At 33.8% G+C, this 25552-nt stretch overlaps 1 protein-coding gene across 1 annotated transcript in view; it reads left to right on the top strand.

Moving 5' to 3' along the window:
* The window catches only part of LRP1B (LDL receptor related protein 1B), a 1916825-nt gene that overhangs the window by 1166436 nt on the left and 724837 nt on the right, over positions 1-25552 (top strand). The window contains exons 16-18 of the mRNA XM_082690181.1: positions 356-496; positions 4612-4737; positions 12365-12481. Of these exons, the coding sequence (XP_082546307.1) occupies positions 356-496; positions 4612-4737; positions 12365-12481 (384 nt within the window). The remainder of the gene's footprint in view (positions 1-355; positions 497-4611; positions 4738-12364; positions 12482-25552) is intronic.

The raw sequence follows: 25552 nt of genomic DNA, 5'->3' as shown, positions 1-25552 counted from the left end.
TGTGCCTACCCTATAATGGATCATGGTGATAATTGAGATTATGAATGAAAGCCCTTTAAAAAGTAAAACTACACACCTACCATGAATATAGGTGGTGTTATATTATTATTATTGGTATTACTAATTATTTTTGTGACAGTTGTTTAAATAAATTTTTAAAATTCTTAGTAAAATAATGATTGTCAGAAAAACTTAAACTTTTCTCCTTTCCAGAAATTGTTGTCAATGCAATGTTAAGATATTTTCATATTTTTGACAAAATGTAATGATTAAGTATTTTTGTTATTTAAACAAAGCTGACATCATAACAAACTGAATATGGCTAGTATTGTTCATATGTCTTTTTTAACCCTAGTTAATCCTGGAGAAATATTGCCTCACATATGCAAAGCTGGAGAATTCCGCTGTAAAAACAGACACTGTATCCAAGCTCGCTGGAAATGTGATGGTGATGATGACTGTCTAGATGGAAGTGATGAAGATTCAGTAAATTGCTGTACGTTTTCCTTCAAGTGATACTACATTTTCCTGAGTCTTTTATTTATTTATTTTTTAAGATTTTATTTATTTGAGAGAGAGAATGTACCTGCAAGAGCAGAGGGTAGGGGCAGAGGGAGAGGGACAAGCAGGCTCCCTGCTGAGAAGGGATTTCCCACTTGGGACTCTAATCCTAGGACCTTTAGATCTTGACTTGAGCCAAAGCTTAACTCACTGAGCCACCTGGCACCCTCCTTGAGTATTTCAGCTTGTGAACTGTCAAAGCAGTTTGTGAAATCTAAAAATATCTGATAAAAATTGAACTTATTTATTTTTCCCCCTCAGTCATCCTTTTACATAGAGTAGACTAGATTATCTCCTAGCATGGTTTTAAAATACTGTTTTTCTTGTGCTTTTACATCTTTAATATTATCATTTTGGTAGCTCCAGAAGTCCTCCCCTTCCCTCTTCTGTGCTGTCAGTTCCATCACACCATTGTCACAAGGTTGCTGCAGATGTGGAAAATCAATTGCAACTCCCTCAGGTCAAAATTAACTCACACAGAAGATCAGGATCCACTCCATTGCTCCTTGGCAACAGAGCCTTGAAGTAGATCCAAGGAAACAAACATGGTTTTGGATCTAGTTATTACCTAACTTCTCTGGCTCAGTACATGGTAGGAGACACATGAAGCACTCAGATAGAAATTAAAAGTTTGATTTTCTCGCCATTTGGCTTCTATTTAGCTGTTTTCCATTTCCCACAATAGGAATAGTTTCATGTTTCTGGTTGGGATAAGGAATTGTCCCACATATTTGAAAGTGGATACTTTGAAAAACACATTAAATAACAATTTGAGAATATATTTGACTAGAGTCATTATGGGATGGTTTTGAGATATATAAAATATTTTGTATGGAGAGAATAATGTGATGGCATATGCATCCTTAGTCTTTTAATTTGCCTTAGATAAATTATTTTAAAAAGAAAATGTTTTTCTTTCAATTGATGATGACATTTTCCAAGTTAAAATGGCTGAAATAATTGAGTTAATTGACAATCCTCCATTTTCTTGTCTTTCTTTTCTTTTTCTTTTTAAACCAAGATTATAAAAATCGAGTTTTATAGATCTTTGACTAAGCATGGACAGAATTGTGTTGCCTGGGTGGCTCAGTTGTTTACATATCAGCCTTCAGCTCAGGTCAAGATCCCGGAGTCCCAGGATGGATGCATCTTCTGGCTCCCTGCTCAGTGGGGAGACTGTTTCTCCTTCTCCCTCTGCCCCTTGCTCCCTGCCTCCCATCCACGCTCTCTCTCTTTCTCTCAAATAAATGAACAAAATTTTTTTAAAAAATGACAGAATTGGTCTAGGCATCTATATAGTACAACTATCTGTATTTTTGGACAAAAGTCCAAGAATATGAGTTTTTAAAATACAATTTCCAGTTGTATATAAATAGGTAATATGTAAGTTATAATTAATACATGAATGTAACACTACTCTTCCTTTATTTTCAAGCATGGACTCTGACTTCAACATTACATGTTCCATGTTTCCAACCCTATTAATATCTATACTGTAAAGTACAAATCCAAAAATACCATATTAAATACTAAATTGGTACAAGTAGACAAAAATTTCAAAGTGGGAGAACATGTCATCTAAGGATAAAAGGTTTTTCCTCATTTTTTTTACACAAGTGATGTATTATTTATTGATTAAATTAATTGCCTCATCACCTCTGACTCACAGTGTTTATTCATGGTTTTAGTGAATACTCCTGCATATCAGCTTCCTGCATAGTCACAGAACACCTGCGCAGAGCACAAGTACTTTATCACAATATTCATGTTGTGTTCCTTTAGGTTCACGCTACTCCCTGTGTGATTGTTCTTTTCACAAATTCACAAAGAAACTCATTTTCTCTATGAGGATGTAAGGCATCGTATACTGTTAATTGTAGTGTTAAAATTCCTAGTCAGGATCTTTTTTCTTGATAATTTTCATCACTTCCCATACCATTACTCAAATGTATACTAAAGGCTTTTCAGGCAATCTTCTATTTCACTTATAGTCCATACTCAGTTCTGTATAATTAATTTTTCATATTTATCCCCTCTCGAACTTCACTGGCTAAGTTAGTCTTACATCCTAGATTCATTCAATAAGTGCCCTGCTATTATTCCTACTACTATTGCTCCCATAACTAAAACCCACTTTCCAAACTGCTTCCAGAGTGGTATCTATAGAATGAGACCAAATATTGTTATTTCAGTAAATTCATAACCAACAAGATAAATTCCAAAATCCATTGATTCACAGAAAAACATGTTAGGACTCAGGTTTGCAATTTTAGTCTTAAATGCCTATCATGTATACACTTACCTTCTTTGTTCTAATATAACAAGTTGGACTATAAGTAGATCTCTGCAAAATGCCTGCATAATTTTAATAACAAAAATGACCATCCTGAGTTTTCATGCCTAGTGCAAACAAATAAACATGAATCCACAAAATATACTGTGGACAAGACCAATCCTCATATGGGAAGCTGTGCACAGCTAAGGATTAAACCTCCAATATCAAGCACAGCAGGAGGCCATCTTAAAGTTAACCTTCTGTGATTATTTTTCCTGCATCCTGGAGGCTAAATTCCTAACTGAATTGGCATGCTCCTCAGTATTTGTTTCACCACTTTGTGTTCTTTTTGAAGTAATTTTCCTTGTGCCCAGTAGTTGCACTTCTGTATGACAAAAATAAATTTTAGTATTAGTTTTCCTTAGAATTCGAAAAAAATAGCCATTTTATCATGCTGTTGCATAGCAAATGTATGCCTTTCCAGACAGTTTCTACAAACACTATTTCTTTAAAGTAGTTTAGGTGAGAAGTGGTTTTATCACTTTTTTAGAAAGTTTTTATTCATGTACAGTAAAAAAAAATTATAATGGAAAAAGCCTTGTGTTTCCTGGCATTTGAGCATGATTAACATTTTCTAATCACTTCAGGGAGTTTAGCAAGAATAGATGCTCAGGAGAATAAAATCCATCCAATATATTAGAGGGTCAAGATTTTAAAGTAGCAAGATTATGCCAAAATTCTTCAGTAAAGCTTAATAAAGGACTTTTGCAATTTTCATCAATGATGTAAATCAGAGTTCAAAAAGGAGGCATAAATACAACCCATAGGCCTGTGATTTGGAATTGAGAAGCTAAAGGATAGAAAATAGAATGATAACAGAATTCAAGGGCAAAGTTTATTCGCATTTAATATATAAATACTCGACTGAAAAAAAAAAATATACTCAGTGGGTTAAAGCCTCTGCCTTCGGCTCACGTCATGATCCCAGGGTCCTGGGATCAAGCCCCCACATCAGACTCTCTGCTCAGCAGGGAGCCTGCTTCCCCTCCTCTCTCTCTGCCTGCCTCTCTGCCTACTTGTGATCTCTGTCAAATAAATAAATAAAATCTTTAAAAAAAAATAAAAATAGAATTATGCAGGATCTCATATTTAACATCAGCTCCAAGTTTTGCTGCCAGTCCCAAGAAACACTGGGCAAAGCATAACAAAATGAGCCTTATTTAATATTTCAAAAAGTTCTGAATGGATGTGTGGCTTAAGAAAATGTATCTTTGATACATGGCTGAATTATTGGATACATACTTATTATGTTTCATGTTAAAATTTGAGGTTAATTTACTGGCGATTCACAGACCTGTACCCCTGGGGCTAATAATACATTATATGTGTATAAAAATTTTTTTAAAAATTGAGGTTACTTTAAATGTTTTTGGTAAAAATTCTGAAATTGTGTTACTTTGATAAGGGATGGGAAAACAAGTTTCGTGATACAGTTGATTTTAGTGAAGACATGAACAAATGAATATGTTTCCTTTTATATGAGATTTTATTACTTGGTGTCTTCTATAAAAGTATTACATTTTAAGAGAGCCTCAAATATTAATATTTTCTATAAAATATGCAACAATGAATGAAAGAAGCTGTGGCATTTATTGTACTATAATATAATTACTATAAGTTGTCTCTAACTGTAAATTAAAATAATCATAATTTTATCCAACTTTAAATTATTAAACCTGATTCTCCTCTCTCTTCACCCTCCCACCCTTCCCCAGTCAATCATAGCTGTCCTGATGATCAGTTTAAATGCAAGAATAATCGCTGTATCCCCAAGAGATGGCTCTGTGATGGAGCTAATGATTGTGGAAGCAACGAAGACGAATCCAATCAAACTTGTGCAGGTAAAGGTTTGCTTGAATATATACATAAATCGCTTCCAAAGTTAGTGTCCATAAAAATGCAGGTCACTGCTTTGAACTAAGCTGAACCTTCCTAAGGCTGATGATCTGATTATTGCAGTATTAAATAAGTTCAGAGTTTGATGCCACAAAAGCTAGAATACAAATTATCTTTTACTTAATCCGTGGGCATGACTCTGCTTTCCAAAGTAATTTGGCACTTTATCTATCCATATGGGTTGACTGTCAATACACTGCTTGGACAAGGCTTGTCCCTGCTAAATCTTAATTGGCAGTGGAGGGTGAGGTTTATTAGCATGCTGTGATGGAGGCCATGAAGAAAGGTTTGTGTGTGTGTTTTGTTTTGTTTTGTTTGCTTTTTACCTCAAAAAAAATAATCTGTGTATTTTATTTAGTCTGCTGTAGAATACCTCTGTGAATAGCTTTCTGTTCCTGGCACACTATTTATGTGGCATAGATTTTTTTCCCCCTTTTCATGAAGTCCCAAGTCATAAAGCCTATTAATATTTCCATAAAATTTATCCCACTGTAATACATCTGTGAATCCCTAGTCAGTTTCTCTTTGAATAGTGATACACAGCTTGTGGTACAGGTTATAATAGATGTTGGAAAGGTCATGATTAGTCAGATAAGTACTGAAAAATGATATAGACTAGCAGCAGCCTAGACCTATTCATTAAATGATGAAGAAAAAGTAGTAGATTTGATGACTCTTACTGATATTGGTAAAAATTGTGTGTTGTTTTATTTTTTTTTGTAATCATTACATACAGCAGTGTCAAAATTTATCAACACCTCCCTTCTCGATTTGCCAAAATAAGGCTCAAAAATAAAAATTATTATAACCTATTAGTGAAAACTGTAGGGGCAGCATATACAGAAAATACCCAGAAATTAAGAAGCCTGGTTTGTACTCTAGATTGTGTCACTGGTTTTCTCTTGGAAAGACTTGTCCCTCAATGCACTATAATTTCCTTGTATATTTCTTTCTGCTCCGCAAGAGTATGAATTGACTAGAAAATATTTCCTAACTGCTTTTTATCATGTACTAAGCAACAATGAAAGAACAACACAGTCCGTATCCTAACCTGCATCTCATATTTAGCTTTTTTTTTTTTTCCATTGTGACATATTTGCTGAGGGTCTATAAGCTATTCTGTTGTCCCTTGACTAAATATAGTTTGATATTTTAGAGTAGCTATTTTTAAGTTATTTTGTGCATCAGGTAAGGTTGTTTTACAAAGAGCTATCAAATAAAAAGGAACCTATAGAGACTCTTTGGTCTTAGTCTCTCCCTTCAAGTCCATTCATTTCATAGATGAGGCTCTGACTTGCCTTAACTCACATCATTGGCAAGAACTGGGAAACTCAGTGTGTAAGTTATTCTCTAAGCCTATTGCTCTTGTTATCAAACTATTTCATCCTGTGTTTTAGCTAGAATTTTAGGTATGGTCATTTTAACTTTGCCCAGACTGTTCTTACAATAATGTTTATAATTTACAATGAAGAGTCTTTCTAAGCTGGTGCAATTATTATATTTTTAAAAACTTAAGATTTAGTTCTGAGATTGTTCCATTACTTCCTAAACAGATAAGTCTATTTTCACCTTAAAATTAAAGGCATTGCTGACTCAATTCATAATAACATGTCTTTTTTTTTTTCTTTTATGTTACACTCTTAAAATCTGCTTGTTTCCACATGATTTTTAAGGGAACATTTGGGATTGACTAGCTACTAATAGTAGTAAAAGTGGAAATGCTATGTATAAGAGCAAATAAAACAATCAATCCTAATCAGTCCTAATTAGTAAGATTTCTCAGCCAGTCCAGGCCTGTAGTTCACTAGGAAATGGGGTACAACCTGCTTGCACCTCAAGTGTCACTTTCAGTGATGGCTGATAAAGCATGCCAATCATTACTAGATCTTCTTGTCAGTATATTCATAATAGATGCTATGGTCACAGTATGCCTTAAGGAATTAAGAAGAACAAAAATTAAGGATAAAAAGAATAAAAAGATCCATTCATCTGTGGATGAAGTGTGTAAACCTGGTGATTCACAGACCTGTACCCCTGGGGATAAAAATATATGTTTATAAAAAATAAAAAGTTAAAAAAAAAAAAAAGAATAAAAAGAAAACCACAAATACACCTTTTAGCTTTGAAAATTAAGTATGCTGTTGTGTTACATTTCCATTTTGTTTGACCAAAATAAATAAATAGGTCACATAGTTCATCATACTGAAAAAAAAAAAATACGGCAAATACATTAGATAATTTCTCTGGCTGGGTCATTTCTGTCTTTGGCATATACACAGATATGTGTCACAGATAAAGGATTTCCCAACATGGGGGTTATTTTGTAACTAAATCCACTGTCCTGTAGCTTTCAGCATTGTGACTACTTTATAACTAAAAGAATTCTTTCCTACAAGATGCCAATTACCAATTTTGTTCCTTTGGGATTTCTCCTTCATAACATGAATCTACTAATTCAATAAAAACTTACCACAACATAGGATATAAAAAGAGGACAAATACACTATATCTTTCATTAGAAGGCTGAGTGGAAATGGGGAGAAAAAACATGTAAGCAGGTCTTTCAATGCAATATTCAAAGTGCTAACTTGAACTACAAATGGAAGCACAAGAACTACTAATTTAGTCTTTGTGTATCTCGCAAGGCTTCCTGAGGAAGGTGATATCCGAACTAAGCCAAAGAAAGAAATGAAGGAAGGAAGGAAAAGAAAAAGAGAGAGAGAGGGAGGAAGGACCTAAGGAAGGAGGGAGGGGACAAAGGAATGAACCTGAATCAGTTCGAGTCATTCAATTAGGAAAAATAATCTGATAAAATTAACCTTTGACAAGATTGTGGAATAAAAGGCAACATACACTTTTGGTGATGTATAAATTATTTTTTTCTACATTGGAAAGCATTTAGCTAAACTCAATAAAGTGGAGATTGTGCATACCTTCAAGTCTGTAATTCCATTTCTAGATTTATACTCTAATGTCTATGCTCAAAGAGATGCAAGTAAGAAATTCATTGCCCTAATGCTGGTAATAGTGAGAAATTAGAAATAATTCAAATACCCATTAACAGGAAATATATCTTTCACTATATAAAAAACTATGTATATAAAACACCATATAAATATATATATGCTCATATATATGACACTATATAGTGTTATAATCACATAGTAGAACATTATTCATACTTAAATTGAATAGACTAGAGCTCAAATACCAACAGTAATTAATTTCAAAGGCAATGTTAACTAAAAATTGCAGATTATAAATCACTTAGTGACATTTATGTGAAATATAAAAATACAAAACAATTCTATATGAACTTATTTATTTATAAATGTGTAAAAATAGAATTAAAATATGTCTGGAAATGGAAAAAAAAGATTATAAGTTAAGGATAGTAGTTACATCTAAAAAGATAGAAATATGACTGAAAAAATTACATAAGTGATTTTAAATGTACCTATAATACATTTTTCTGAAATAAAACAAAAATAGTCTGTAGTAAATATAGGAAAAGAGATATGATAGAGCTATATGATGGTAGACCAGTGTTAATATTATTATCTTCTATGCTTTTCTATGTGTTAGAAATATTTTACTGGGGGAGAAAGAAAAGAATAATGAATTGGCATAGTTACTGAGGGTGAGGTGAAGTTCATGGGGGGGGTGGGGGTTGGAGGATATGCTTGGAAGACGAAACAGCACTAGGCAGAAGAAAGCTGACAGGGGCTTGGTCAATGTTCTCCCTTACATATATATATATATGTTTCTCTACTTATGAGAAAGACCCAGAGGCCAAAGATGAGGAGTAGTTAGATGTGAAGTTATTTTTCCTCATAGTCGCTAATGATAATCCTTGGATTCAAGGCTAGGCAGTTTCAGACCAGATTTTTTCCACAGCACTGAGCTCTAATTAGATTACGTGTTTATTCTTCTCACATCCTCCACGTAGTTTGACTAAATTCAAACTAGGCAGATAGATTTGAATTAAGAAACTTAATATATTAAAAATTGGACTTCCTTATAAGATAAATCGAAAAATATGTGTTGATATGACATAGGTTTTGTTTAAATAGAATGCTTTGATTAAAATATGGCAAAGGTGAAGTTTAGGAATTATGTATGAAGATCTCTTCGCTTCTTCCTCCTTATTGTTCCCATGCATTGTGGGATTTCTCACTGCTACATGACAGCAGGAGAAGCATAATTAGTGATGGGTAGAAAAAATTTATATTGTGACAGTGGATTTCTGATTCACTGCTAGATAAACAATTCCGCTGAGGAAGTTGAATTTCCTCTTCATTAGACAAGCATTTGCTACAATATTTGAGTCCTCTGGGGCTGCTTGCTAATCTCACCTCCAGACTAATTTAGATCTGATAGAGACAGGAACTGAAAAAAGTAAATGCTGATAAATCCAGTGATTAAAAAGGCATGATTTAGTCCATGTGATTATATCATATGGACAGACAGTACTTGTAGATTTATGGAATGAAGCATTCTTCCTATCTGGAATTACTTAAATTTCCTCACTAGACTAAGCAGATAGTTTTTCCATGATTAGAACAGGGATTCATGTATGTTGAGGTCATATGATCCCTCAGTAATAAGCCAGTAAATACTCTTTCAAGTAACGGGTCCTGACAGTTCTTCAAGCTTTTGAGTTAGTGAGACGACACACAAATTTCCACACTACACAATGTGAAATAGTTCTTTTTTTTTTTTTTTTTAAGATTTTATTTACTTATTTGACAGACAAGTAGGCAGAGAGGCAGGCAGAGACAGAGAGAGAAGGAAGCAGGCTCCCCGCTGAGCAGAGAGCCCGATGCGGGGCTCGATCCCAGGACCCTGGGATCATGACCTGAGCTGAAGGCAGGCTTTAACCCACTGAGCCACCCAGTCGCCCTGTGAAATGGGTTCTTAGGAATTCTTTCTCATTCTCTTCTCTAATCACCGTAGTGCCACTCATGAAAACAATCTCAGAAAACTTATTAGAACTAAATCTGAATGGCAAGGAGGAAATACTCTGACATTAAAAAAAATCAGATAAAAGAATATTTTATTGGGATATTTAATATATTCTTATTATAGGTCAATTAGAATTTAATAGGAATGAAAATACATGATGGTGTATTTTTCTTTAAACAAGAAAACAAGAAAGAAAGACTAAAAGAGTGAAATAGGGAATAACGGAGGATGAGAGAGTTAGGAAAAGAAAAGAAGGAAGAGAGAGGAAGAACGAAAAGAAGAAAGGAAGAAGGGACGAAGGGAAGGAAAGAGTGAGGGAGAGCTGAAAGAAGAAAGGGAGAAAAATTGAAAAGAAAACTCTTTTTTTTTTTAAATAATTTTTTATTTTTTATAAACATGTATTTTTATCCCCAGGGGTACAGGTCTGTGAATCACCAGGTTTACACACTTCACAGCACTCACCCAAGCACATACCCTCCCCAATGTCCATAATCCCACCCCCTTCTCCCAACCCCCCTCCCCCCAGCAACCCTCAGTTTGTTTTGTGAGATTAAGAGTCACTTATGGTTTGTCTCCCTCCCAATCCCATCTTGTTTCAAAGAAAACTCTTATTAAATTTCTCTTAAACCTCAAAAGGTAAAGATTATTTACTGCAATCAGAGAAACAAAACAAAGACCTGCAAGAAAAAATCGACCTTGTTCAGACCTCTATGCCCTTTCCTTCCCACTGAGTAAACTAAATGCCAACACCTTCATCTTTCTCTAGGCTAATACAAATGTAGACACATTTTTCCAAGTAGTTTTATTAAAATTACCTGGAAACTTTGTTGATTTAATCTAAACATTGGAATAATTTCACAGAAAATGCATAGTTAGCCAAATGAAACAACAAATATTTAATTCTACTTGAAATGACAACATTGAAATCTTCAAAAGTGTACATATTTGTGGGATACTTAAAATCTATAATGTAAAATAAATGCTCTATTTGTAAAAAAAGGAAAATCCAAATATTACATAGAAGGCTTTAGATTCAGAACCCTTAGCTACATAAACAAAGTGGAATACAAAGTGTAATGATTTTCTGGAATTTCTAATTATACACACTAGGTTAGAAATGGTACTTTGAATTGAATAAGAAAAATCAAATGAATAATGTTTTCATTGTTTTTCTCAAGTAAGCTTTTAAGTATCCACTAATAATAGATATCTTTTTACATAGCAAGTACGCTTTGCTTAAAAGGAAATAATTAGCACATAACTTTGTAGAGATTATTTTAAATTACCTCTGAAACCCTGATTTATGGAAACCCATTTTAGTGTGTCTGGATGACTTGTCTTTCAACCACTCTCAATTTTATACCAACCATTAGGTCATTAGACATTTTGATGAAACAGAAATGCATCCTTCTAATTCTTAAACCCCCAAACAGAGGGAAGTACATAAACTGAGCAATGTCTCTTCTCATAACTACAGAAATCTAAACCCTAATTGTTCTTCATCTGTCCAGTCCTCATCTGACCCAAATATTAACCGGTTTGAGTATCCCCTTCTTATAGTTTCCCACTCTTTTTTTCTGACTAAGTTAAAAAAAAGGGGTGATACGGAACTGATACGTAAGAAAACAAATTTGTGTTTCAGACAGACAAAAGAAAAAATAGGTAAGTAAAAAACAAAACCAAAACAAACAAAAAAAAAAAACAAAAAAAAAAAAACAAAAACAGAACCTAAGTCTGCAAAACTAAAACCTGGGAGAAAAGTTAGGATAGTTGTCTAGGATTTCATGCTTTTAAAAGTTGACCTGACTGTAATAGAAAATGGTAATCAACTCCTTGTAGAATATAACCAACCCCTTTACTGAGTAATTGAAGCCGCTGCCTTTGGCTAACATAGAAAGAATGATTCCATGTGTGTGTTCATTGAAACCCATGAGAGAGGCCAAAGCAAAGTTTATTCATATACTTTGATTAAAAAGCTATATAGTTTTATTTAACTATGCTGAAAACTGAATTTTAAAAATCTGTAATAAAGCTAAATATGTTTTAAGTAATATTTTCTGCATTCTAAAATTTCTGTATTTTCTCCATACATTGGATCACTTAGAGACCAAGAAATAAATGTACTGAAAGGTTAAAGGAAAAGAACAAATCTGTCCCCATGACTAGAAACTAGATACCCTGATATAGTCTCCAAATCCTTCATCCCACATTACAGAAAGTTTTCTTGGTTTATTGACAAAGACTATGTGAAATTCTTTTTTGTTAATTAAAAGTTGGATGAAATTTAATTCAACCGTGTATTCATAAGCATGTGCCAGGCAAAAATTGTAAAATAATGAATTCATAGCTTCATTTATGGAAGTGTGTAAGGATTACTGAATATCTTGTCATTTAGCAGCCACTGTAATTGAAGGGGAAAGCATGTGAACTTCAGAGAAGACAAGCAAGCTGGCAGTATCGATTAGCAAAAATTTACTTTAAAATATTTTATCTAATAAAGCAATAGAATATCTTATGTGTAAAAGAGTTATTGAATGATTTATGTCACCTGAACATTGTTTAAAAGGTCTTTAAATGTATTATTTGTACATTAATTGATTATCTTAGCCAGAACATGCCAGGTGGACCAGTTTTCTTGTGGAAACGGCAGGTGCATTCCCAGAGCATGGCTATGTGATAGGGAAGACGACTGTGGCGACCAGACAGACGAAATGGCATCTTGCGGTAAGTTATGAGTAAACCATGCTGTTAGTGAAGACTGTGTCAAATCACTATCATCTCTCTCAAGAGACAATTTATTTCTTTATGAACACTAGTCAGCAAGGCAGAAGATGTGTTACATTTTATCACTGCCTTTAGGCCCAAGTGTGTACCTTAATGCTAACTTTAGAATATATCCGTTTAATGAGTCAACAGCATATTCTAGGCTAAAATAAATGGATCCAAACATTACAAATTTTATTAGGAAATGGTTATTATAAGCCTAACAGGACATTCTCAAATGTTTGTTATTTATCTTGTGTTGTTAATTATTTTTTTTTCCCAAATAGAGTAGCTCATTGAATGACATTTGGAGTAAATTAGAAGTACATGTTTCTTGTTGACATGCATATGTTATCTTCTTGGAACAATAAACAATACAGACTGAGATTACATAGTTGATAAATCATTTGTTTCATTTCTATTGAGTCATATAATTCTGTTATTAGTTTAAGTTTATAATTCTGTTATTTGTTAATGGCAAAATTCTCACTTTCCACCAATCCTCCTACTTTTGGAAATGGCATTTATTGTTAAAGTTTCAAATTTTAATTACTCACATTTGTGCCCATGTATCAGTAGATTTTATTATCAATCTCTGAATAATGTATAGTGAAACAGTAAGGGAATGAATCCTGTTTTCTAAGAACTTGGGCCTTATTTTAGGCATAGCTATGGATTTTTAAAATCACTAATGGGGAAAACATGCACTAGATATGCTTATCACATTTATTAAATATATAATGCAATTGGGTATATATCTTTTAATAATTTAACTCCATGTTCTAGCACTTCTAACAGTGGGAAAATAAGACTTTTTTTTTTAAACCTCTCAATTGAAAAAGCTCTATTTAGGGGATGCATTCATGATTTACCTAAAATTTCATTTTGAAAAATTATCTTATACTTGACTTATGTCCCTGTAGACTTTTGAGTGTGTGACCTTTGAATAAAGTATAGATACGTAAGTAATACTAACTGACATTGTCAAGAAAACAAAATAATACCAGTATTGAAAAAGAAAGCAATAGACAGTCATACACAGTAACAGTTAATTTTACATTTCACATGTAGATTTTCCAAAGCCTGTCCAGTTGAGGGATTTGAACAATATATCCTTCTCCTTTCCAATGCCCAGACTATTCTTGTGGCTGGGTCTGCATTTAGTCAGCTCTGTTATTCGGGAAAGCTTGATTGCTTTTCTGTCCCCAGCATCTCCTTCCAGAATATAGCAAAAAGATAATGAATAACCTGAAAACATTAAAGACAGTGAAACTCCGGAATCAGTCTAATTTAGAAGGAAAGACTATGAAAACGTTATAGAATAGGAAAATAAATAATGAGCTCATTAGAGAACTTCGGTTAGATTTTTGATCTGACATATTTAGTACTTTTCACAAGATGAGGGAAAGAAGGGTTGGAAGGAGTTCAGACATATATTTTCTTCTTGAATATTTACAGCAAATCTATGAGAAACTTACTATTGTTCAGATTTTACGGGTAAGAGAATCAAAACTTAGAGACATTTGACAACTTGCATGAGATCACAGGGCTAATAAATAGCAAGACAGGCGGTGAATCCAGGCATACCTGAAACTAAAACTCAGACATTTCAGGTCAACTTTGTCTGGGATCCATGGATTGGGTGGAAATAGGGAGCAGATCAAGTCATTATATCTATCCATATCATTGACTATCTTATTTTAAAACGTATACATATAATGAGTTTTGTTCTTTGGTGGTTTGATAAATCTTTTAAGATCTCGTGCTGGGGAGGAGTCCTGATCTAATGTTTGCCTATTTTTTGTTGTGTAAATACTCCTGCCATGGCCTGTATCAAGTTGCCAACACGACTTTCTGAATGCAGATTTGGGAGAATATGTGCACACCCACATATAGTATATCCACAATACAGATGTAATAAACACAACTAACTCCAAGAGCAAAATAATCAGGAAATTAAGAACCTTGAGCATTTATTACCTTGGCTTTCAACATTATTTAATTAGAAATGTATATAGTTTATTTATTTCAAATAATAGATGTATGCTTAACAACTGATTCCTAGAATCCTTGAAAATTTAAAAATCGATTCTTGCAGGCTGGTACAAGACGTCTCCAATATACCACTGGATATGAACACACTGTGAAATGTAGTTGTCAGTTTGCTTCTGAAATTTAGCCAAATTTTATAAAGTGTCAGTAAGCCACATGGGTTAGTCTCAGCACTGCTTCCCTTTTATAAGGTGAGAAACATGTTTCTCTCCACACTTGTCCCTCTCTGTAGTAACATGTATTTATCTTTCATATTGTCATTATAAATCAAAATTTATGTCAGTAAGGAAGTTGAGAGTGAAGCTCTGGTAGGCACAATCTCACTTTTAAAGTTGTAGGAGAGGATGACATAGATTATTCTCATATCAGATACTATTTCTGCACTGAATTCAAAATGACAAAAACATTACAAATTGTTTAATTTACTGCATTAAAAAAGTCACTCTCCTTGGCAGTAATCTAGAAATGAATATAGGCTCAACTAATCCCCAGTTCTATTAAGCATCATTATAACATTTGGAGTGATCATTTCACTTTTCCCTTTGGAATCAGTCAAGTTCCCATAGGTTTAATCCTACTAGAAGACTGCAGTCTTTTTTTTTTTTTTTTTTTCTTATACTTTAGCTCCACAAACAGCTACTGTTTTATTTGATAACTACCATTTTATACTGAAAATAATACCAAGATTTGGGTTTTAAATCATGAAAGCCTGTGGTTAGAAATGCTTCTGATTATAGTTAGGAGCAGAAAGTGCTGAAACCGAGGGTCAAATTTTAGTGGAATTCACTAGCACCTACTTATAAACCAAGTTAATTGTATATTTCAGGTTGATATTATATGTGGGCAAACACTTACATAATTTGGAAGGCCTTTGAGCATTCTCCCTTCATATTTAAACAATCTTTTATCTTTTTTTGGTAGTCTTCATGTGTAGACAGGAGACTCTGTAAACTGATTCTGCAAACAAGAGCAGATATGTTAGAATCATGAAGACTGTGTGGGAAGTGGACTGTGTGTCAAGGAACTAAATGGTCACTCATTTAAAGGATGGTAGCATTGGTTCTCAACTTTAGCTCTCTGTTAAAAAAAAATCACCCAAGAAGCTTCAGAACCATTTGCCATGCCTCACCCCAGACTAATTAAATAAAGGTTCTTGGAGGTCAGAGCCAAGAATCAGTAATTTTAATGCTGCCCAAGTGGTATGAATGTGCACTCAGGTCTGAGAACACTTAACTTAAGGCCAAGGTTCTCAAACCTGCTCATGCATTAGAATCTCCTAGAGGGCTTGTTAAAAAAGCAAAAGCAAAAACAAAAACAAAAAGCAGAATTCTGGGCCTGATTTCCAGAGACTATGATCCAGTGGATCTTAGATGATTGAAAATTTATATGTCTAGCAATTGATGCTGATGGTCAAGAGATCATAATTTGGAGAGCACCATTCAGGTTTGATTTTTATCTTACATTTATACTTAATTACATAATTTTGTTTATATATGCAAAATGAGTTCAGATGGAAGCAATTATCCAAACAAATTTTCTTCCCATCTCCAAATTATAGCATTAAACATAAGTGCATTTCATGATTAAATGTAAGATTATTTCAGGCAAACTTATATTTTCCCCTTGGAAAATTTATTGTCAAAAACAAAATTTATTTGTTTATTTTAAACTGTATTTTTACTATTTTGAGATTGTTCTGTCTTCCAATTATCTCAACATATCTTATATTTATTACTCTTTTTTAAATAAATAACCTTGTTGTGAGTTGATAACTTCTGATTTGTTCAAAGGGTTTAACTTGGGAAAATATCTAAAATTTATTAGGAGATTGAAAGTCAGTTCAATGGGATATAAATAAACATCCATTGAAACTTATAAGTTAATATGATTCCAATTTATATGTTGATCTTTTAAATCTATGAAGATAGTAAAATTTTGTCTCTTGTACTTGTAATCTTACCTGTAAATGTTCTTGTAATTTTATTGCACATAATTAAGGAACAAAGAATAAGAAAGAGAATTGGCAAATATCAGACAAAAGCAGACGAGAGAGAGAACTGTCAAAAAAGAAGTCATTTCCAAGTTAAATCAGTGTATGTTGTATATTAAAGATATTTTCAACTAGGGTATTAGAAAAAGAAAGGTTCTGATGATGTACATTATTATATATTTATATTACACATTATTTTTTTAATTTTGTAAGAAAAAATGCATACGTGTGTAACAACTTAAGTGAGAATTATTAACCCAGTGGAGTACTGGCAAAATATGAATATTATCAAACACTGCTTTCAGTTGCTCTGCCATTTCTTAATAACATTTTGACAGTCACAATGATTCTGGCAACTTTTAGTTTTGGTAATTTGATCCAACCCATTTGAAATTCCAGTATTTTATCTAAGTGAAAGCTTTCTTCTCTCCCACTGCTGGCTAAACTTTGGGTTCTAAGAACTTAAGATGGAAGGCAACTGTGTTCTGTTTTTTCCTCCCTCCATCTGTTCCCTCTTCTAGCCTTATCTCTTCAGTCAGATGGGACAGTTGGAGAAATAGGAGCATCTTTTAAAGTAGGTCTAGTGGTAACCTTCTCTGCTTCTCTGAAGGTAACTACCCTCTGATGCATGAGCAATGCAGCTTGAGAGACTCATATGTGAGATCTTCAGGGAGGCCTCTCTTCATAGTTCCTTGAACTCCCTTTCTTCTGTGTCCTCTTCTTCTCCTTCACATCTAGATTTCTTTTATCCCCAACCCCTACCATTCCCACCACAGACAGCATATCTCATAGACTTAAGTTGCTAAAGCCTCCTTTGTTTGGAGGGTACCCTCTTGGTTGCATTGCTGATATAACAAAAAAAAAAAAAAAAAAAAAAAAAGTTTTGCTTTCTTTTGCAGGTCCACTTTTTATCTCCTCTCCCCCACTCTCTTAAATGTGATCAGGCTAGTTTCCTAATGACCCATCTTTTGGATGCCACCACTCTCCAGTTTCTTCTTCTCTAGGTGCAGGGTGAAATGGTCAGTCTACTTCCTGAGCAGCATTCAATCAGTTCCCTTTTCTAATGCACACACAAAATTTCATGAATGATTCTTACAGAGTCTTTCCTTCCTTTGAATCACTGGTCTTTGAACAAAATTGACTTGTAGATTACTCTTATTTTATAAGGAATAGCTCAACTACTGGATTCTGTCTACAAAATGCAGTAGTACTTAGAATCTCCTTTTTCTTAGTATTGAATCTAAATGGTCCAGTGTCATAGCAAAAGGAAAAATCCCACTATTACACATATTTATTTTTTTAATCAGTAATTTTCTCTCTCCTTCCTCTTTTTTTGGAGCAATTTTGCTAAAGATTCTACTCAGTGATTCTTGAGTGTTGTCTTCTGAAACTACACCATCTAAATATAACCTTGTCACAAGATCACTCTTTAGATAACCAAAGGCACCATCATGCCTACCTAACCCATCCCCTTTACAACAGAAACATACCTCTTCTTTCAGATTTCCTTACATGTTAAATTGTAGTCACTTTCCCTACCAATTGCCCTACTATGAATGTAGTTGTATTTTTAATGACCTTAGTAATGGTCTAAAATGGGTCTTGATGGTCTAAAATGGTCTAAATTAATGGTCTAAAATGGGTCTTGATGTCCAATGAGTATATATAGAGTTTCAGCTCTACAAAATGAAGAGATTCTAGAGATCTGTTTCTCAACAATATGAATACAGTTAACATTATTGAATTACACACTTAAAGATAGTTAAAATGGTAAATTTTATGTTTTTCTCTCTTTTTTGCCAGAATTAAAAACAAATTCATGGCCTGGAATTAAACAGAACGTAATATCCCATATGTAGTATTTTTACAACAGATTGAAGCACACTTATTACCTTCACTAATTTATATTCTAGGCTTCTGTTATCACAATCAGAGATGGCAGCCTTATCATGTAACTCCCACATCAAATGTCCAATCAACTAAAATAGCTAAGCTTTTCTTGTAGATTGGATTGTTCCTTTTGAGTGTTTTTAATGTTTACTTTTTGAAGTTCTTTTACCTTTTATTTTTATTATTATTATTTTTTTTTAGATTTTATTTATTTATTTGACAGAAAGAGATCACAGCAGACAGAGAGGCAGGCAGAGAGAGAGGGGGAAGCAGGATCCCTGCTGAGCAGAAAGCCCGATGCGGGACTCAATCCCAGAACCCTGAGATCATGACCTGAGCTGAAGGCAGCGGCTTAACCCACTGAGCCACCCAGGTGCCCCTACCTTTTATTTTGATAGTCTTCTTTATCCACCTATTTCTGAATATGTATATGGGTCTGGTCTTTCCCGCACCACAGTATCACTTTTATATTTCTGTCCACCTATAACTTCTAACCCTGATGTAGTTTTAGGATATTGAATGCATAATATTAATGATGTTTCCCAGTTTTACATAATTCAAAAATTTGAAAGATAATTTTTAAGGCCATAACCAAATAATAGTAACAAAGATGTGAAGCTTTTGGCAAGTAATTCAAAATATCCTCCAGGGATTTAATAATTAAAATTAGTGATTTAAACTGTATAGGTACAGTTTTTTTTTTTTTTTTTTAAGATTTTATTTATTTATTTGTCAGAGAGAGAGCAAGCGAGAGCGAGCACAGGCAGACAAAGTGGAAGGCAGAGTCAGAGGGAGAAGCTGGCTCCCCGCGGAGCAAGGAGCCCGATGTGGGACTCGATCCCAGGACGCTGGGATCATGACCTGAGCTGAAGGCAGTTGCTTAACCAACTGAGCCACCCAGGCATCCCTAGGTACAGTTTTGAACAAGTTACTCATTCACTTCAATTTACCACCACTTTGCAATACATGGTACTTTCATTTGTCTTGAGATTTCTCAAACATTGCTAAAAATTTGAGAACATTCTATTTATGGCATTTTCATGATAGGTACTTACTTAAAAATTGTATTGGCAAATAAATGAAGTTGTTTTAGCATGACTTGTTTTTATTTTATTCTTGAGCAAATAGTCTCTTCAAAAATGCTGACAAAATCATGTTTTAGCAAGTTTATCTTGAATTATTGTCAGAAGTACATGTAAACTTTATTTCTCTACTGTTTAAAATTTTTCACTCATTTTTGAAAGGGGGCAATATTATTTATCCTTTTCCAGTTTTCTTCATCTTTCTTATCTTCCATTCATTTCAAAATCACTGTCAATATTCTTCCTTAATATTTTTTTAAAGATTTTATTTATTTATTTGACAGAGAGAGATCACAAGTAGGCAGAGAGGCAAGCAGAGATAGAGGAGGAAGCAGGCTCCCTGCTGAGCATAGAGCCTGAAGGAGGGCTTGATCCCAGGACCCTGGGATCATAACCTGAGCTGAAGGCAGAGGCTTAACTCACTGAGCCACCCAGGCGTCCCGAAAATGTTGCTTCCTCAAAATATTTTTTTAAAGATTTTATTTATTTATTTGGCAGGCAGAGAGAGATGGGGAAGCACACTGTGAATATTCTGAGACCAAAAATATTTGTTACATTTCTTGTTTGATAACTTGTTCCAATGTGAGGATAAACTCATTTTTAGCAATTAGTTATTTTTTCTCTTTTCTTTGATTTAGAATTTTAACTTATTATCAAACCTATTTGTTCTTTACTTTACAATCTGACAATAATTACTTCTATTAAAATGTTGGAAACAGGGACGCCTGGGTGGCACAGTTGGCTAAGCGTCCAATTCTTGGTTTTGGCTGAGATCGTGATCTCAGCATGGTGGGACTGAGCCCGGCTCTGGCTCGGTGTTCAGCATGGCATCTTCTTAAGACTCTCTCCCCGCCCCCACCCTGAGTGTGTGCTCCTGCTTTCCCTTTCTCTCTCTCTCTCAAATAAATAAATAAATCTTTAAAAAAATGTTGGAAACAAGAAAATTAAGTTATTTTTCCTATTTGTGTCTTGCAGATTTATGCTTTGTATTCCAGATGGTCTTGCTCTGTTCTTTCATTTATATGTAAACATTTTTTATTATTTTTGTTTAGAAGTGATATGCAAGCTTCTATTAAGTTGTCTTTTTGTTATTTTTACAGGTATGTGACATGCTTTTCCATTGCCTTTGGTTACAGTGCCCTCTTTTATACAAACTAGATTAATAAGTCTCTGTATGCAACAAAGTAGGAGGTTAGGCAAACCCTGGTAGGGTATATTGAAAGCCACAGGAGAAATGATTAAAAACAACTTTCAGTTCCTTGACCTAACTCAGCATTTCCGCAGCTTTTTGCTTGAAGATATCAATCATCCAGGGAGCTTGGATCCCCAGGCCACTACCTCCAAAATTCCCAGTTAGTAGGTGTTGCATAGAGTCTAGGAATATATATTTTAGGAAAAGCACCTTATGTGACTCTTATCCTAAGACAAGTCCTGAAAATCTAAACTATGTGATGTCAACATTCCCTATAATTAGAATTTGTTAAGGCTTCTACAAAAAATCACCACAAACATGGTGGTTTAAAACCACAAAATCCCTAATCTCATGGTTTTGGAGGCCAGAAATCCAAAATCAGCAGCGCCTCCCTCTAGAGAATCCTCTGCCTCTTCCAACTTCTTTTGGCTCTTGCTTCTCCTTGGCTATGGCAACGTCACTCCAATCTGCAGTCTCCATCTTCACATGGCCTTTCCTTGTGGAAATTCACATCTTGAGATTCTTAATTACATGGGCAAAGACTCTGTTTCTAAGTCACATTCACAAGTACCAGGGGTAAGGATTAGATATATCTTTTTTTTTTTTAAGGTTTTATTTATTTATTTGAGTGAGAGATGGAGTGCACAGAAGGAGAGAGAAAGGGAGGGGCAGGATCCCAGCTGAGCAAGGAACGCAACACAGGACTCCATCACAGGACCCCAAAATCATGACCTGAGTCTAAGGCAGCTGCTTAACCAATGAGCCACCCAGGTGCCCCAAGGACTGGACATATCTTTCTGATACATATGATTTAACCCACAACACTGGAGAAACTACACTACCAGTTGAATTATAATAAAGGCTCAAGTATAAGTAGTTTTAAAAGCTGTACAGATACTTCTAATATACATCCAGGTTTATGAAACCCTCTCATAATACCACTTAATTTGTCCTTGCCTTCTGATTAATTTCTTGGGCAATCTATCTATAGGGTCCTTGCAATCCTCAGATTACTTTGCTTTTCTCTTTTATCTGGAGCTCTGCATTCCCAAAATAAATTTATCAGCCCCTGGGAAGTAATTATTGGTGCAGACAAAGATGCAGCCCTTTAAATTTCTGTGAAGAGTAAACATGAATTCTTCAGACATTTCAGCAGCATTGATTTTACACACACACAGAGCTATGAAAACACGCTAACTTTTCTAGTTTTCAGTACACTTCTAATTTTTGGACTCTGAAAATTTATATTATTTTCTTACACATGCAACCATGTATTAAAATGGTTGGTTATTACTTTATCCAACATTTGTCTTTGTCACCCTCATTGCCAGAACTGTTCAATATCTTTTTCTAAGTTTCCTACTAGTCTCATTCTGCGTACACTTCCTGGATATTCCTTTAGACTTCCAAGGCTCTGTTATTTCAGTAGTAATCACTTCCAGATCTATTGCTCCTTCCAATTTGTAGCTCCTAAAATTTCAGTACTTCTTATACAGTATTACAGCCTTTCCGAAATTTTTATAGTTTTTCAAACATTTTATATACTGTGACTTCTGAGCCTTCGGGAATGCCATCTTTTTTCTAGAATATACTAAAAGCACTCATTCCCCTCTTGCTCACCTCATGATTTAACCTGAATATATCATTCATATCAGCTTATAGATAACTTCCTCTGGGGTGACTATCTAAGTAGTTTTGACACTTCTGTTGTGGGTTGCAATAACACCTCATATTGTTTCTATCATAGCATTTATCAGAAATTTATTGAAGTCACTTGTTTAAATATACTACAGATATTTTTCTTACTGGATTGTAAGCACTCCAAGAAATGAAAATGCTGAAGTTTGTATTTCCAGTGTTTAGCACTATTTTATTCATTCATATTCATTCATTCTAAGTAATATATCACTAAGGTCTAGAACTCTATCTGGTATAAATCTCTCAATATTTTGAAAGAAAAAAAATTTTGAAGAGGTTTTCTACTATGTTTTACAGAGTAGAAACTTGAGGTTAGAGATGTTAATAAATATCCAAGGCTATATAATAATTAGTGTTAAAATCAGGATTTCAACTCTGATTTGCCTGCCCATAAACCTTGTTCTTTATATATGATTTATGTGATGTATAAAATGAGGTTTTATATAACAACCATGAAAGAGCAGCAAAATGAAGATTATTGGTGGTGCACTGTTTTCTCCTGGTTTTCTCCAAAGTATATTTACTTAATTGGATCTTTTGAAGTCTGTCCTCTGCACGTACCAATTCTCAGGAGCCACAACTAGTATCATCATTGAGAAATGTTATGTATTTCCTTAAAGGATATAATCCTATAATCTGTAAATTTTAAAAAAGCATTATTTTCCTATAACCATATTTAATTGTGTACCTTAGAATAGGTTGTAATCAGAATTAAAATTTAAATGGACTACATAAAACACAGAGGAGAATTAAATTTTCCATCCTTCCAAAAATGTTTCTGTGCTATATATATATATATATATATATTTTTTTTTTTTAATTTATTTGACAGAGAGAGATCACAAGTAGGCAGAGAGGCAGGCAGAGAGGGGAGAAGCAGGCTTGCCACTGAGCAGAGAGCCTAATGTGGGGCTCGATCCCAGGACCCCGGGATCATGACCTGAGCCAAAGGCAGAGGCTTTAACCCACTGAGCCACCCAGGCGCCCTTGTGCTATATATTTTTAAAGGTTATTGGTATGATTGGCATGGTATAGGGATAAAATAATATATTTTAGAATCAGTCACGCTATTATTCAAATTTTACTCTGACACTTGCTGGCTGTGCAGTGTATCCTCAGGCAAGTTATGCTGTTTTCTTTTACAAATCAGGGCTAGCAGTAACAATTGAAAGGCTGGTGTGAAGAGTATAGGTAATGTATATACATAGCTAGTGTAGTATCTCATAGTCAGTAAATAGTTATAGGCAATGTGAGTATTATTGTCTCCTAGTTTAGATAATAATTCCCTACCTGGGCTTCTGTAATATTCTTACTTTGTCATTTATTTTAACTTGAATCTCCTATACATTTTCCCCATACTTAGTTATGACTGTCAAATCTATATACATATAGAATATGGACCACATACTTTCAAAAAAACCTATGATAATTTTATTTTGAGACATCAATAATCAGTTACTTAGAAATACTCACTTTGAGCTCAAGAAGGAGAAATATGTAAGAAAATTCATAAAGACAGGAAAGAAACAAATTGGATCTGAAAAGTACATCTAAGCTTTGTGTACTGGATAAATATAAGTACCATTACCAATGAAGATTACCCTTGAGAGAGAGAGAAAATTGTTGCCATTTACATAATAGCTTACATATAACCTGGCAATAAATTTTAAGTGAAAGATATAATAGATAAATTGAGCATACCACCTGCACCAATAGACGATTTTTTAACAGTCCATTACTCCACATTAAATATTCTACGAGGTTGAAGTAACCACAGAAATAAAATATAGTTTTCTTTTCTTTATTGTAATTTTAATATAAAATGTAAGCGACTTTCATTCATAATTCTTTCTCTTCAGAGTTAATCAGGTAATCTTTCCAAGTGTCCGTCAGTCTGTCTCATGGGAGATCCAAAGTCAAAGTCAAGAAAGAAAAGGTTGTGCTTAACATTTAAGTCTTTTTCAAATAAAAGAATTCATAGTACCTTAAAAAGAACAAGTGCCTAGAAAAAGACTGAATTCCAGATACTATTTTCAACTCTAAATTAAGCTAATATTGAAGAACAGAGAAATGTAAAATTTATTTTAAGAAGCTTTTGTTTTATTTTTTAGAAGAAAGAGTATTGTCATATGTCTTCTCCTATCAGATACTGGTGAGAAGATACTAAGATTTATGGATACAGTATTTTCCAATGTTACTGAAGAATGAAATGCCTTATATTATAATTAAATTTTTGATGGAACTCCTTCTAAAATGTGTTGCCCATTGACTACATTATTAAGCAGAGAAAAATCCAAAGATAATTTTAACATTTTAATTTTTTTCTTCTATTTTTCTTTTTCTGAAGTTTAGTTACTATCTTTTATTGGAATTCTGTGATAATCCCAGGAGTTATTCAGTAGATAAACCCTATTTTTGCTACATTAAATGCCTTCAGGGTGTTGTGCATTTCCAGATGACCTTTCTTCTGATTTCTTGACCCTTACGACTTTAAGGACCTGAGAGATCATGTTACAAACCACATGTCTGTCACCAGAGAGGCTATGATTTACTCAAGGTCACAGTGCTTTGTCAATGAAACAGAAATGAAACATTAGTTTCACTAATTCATTCACTCCCTTATACCCATCCTTTCAATTAATTCCTTTGCTCTTTTTAGTGATTTGTCCTATACTTTCTTCTAGTTGCCATTTTCTTAAATTCTGTATAGTACTTTTTTGGTCCTATAAACTAAGTTAGATAAGGAGGTTGCCAAAAGAAATAATGTAACTAAGTATTAAGTGAAAAATAAATCAGGAATGTGATGCAACTATTTAAGATCACATACACATCATATGCAAGTATGTAGGTTATATTCACTGTGGGCAGATACAGCCCTCATTTTCTTAGAGATTGAAGGTACACTGGGTTTTAGATTATTTTATTTACTTTTAAAGTTTTTTTTGTTGTTGTTGTTGTTTTTTACCTTTTGCAAACTAACTTTCAGGTTTTTGGGGGAGACATGGGGAACAGTTTTTAGACTTCGAATCTTAGAGGTAGAATCTTAAAGGTCATTTGAAAAATTTCCCAATGAAGTATTACCAAATTTCAGAGGTCTCCAAATGCTTGGGATGATTTCTTTTTTTTTT

This window comes from Mustela nivalis (genome assembly GCF_964662115.1).
Source record: "Mustela nivalis genome assembly, chromosome: 11".
NCBI classification, from domain to species: Eukaryota; Metazoa; Chordata; class Mammalia; order Carnivora; family Mustelidae; genus Mustela; species Mustela nivalis.
This window is presented reverse-complemented; position numbering and strand designations above follow the sequence as displayed.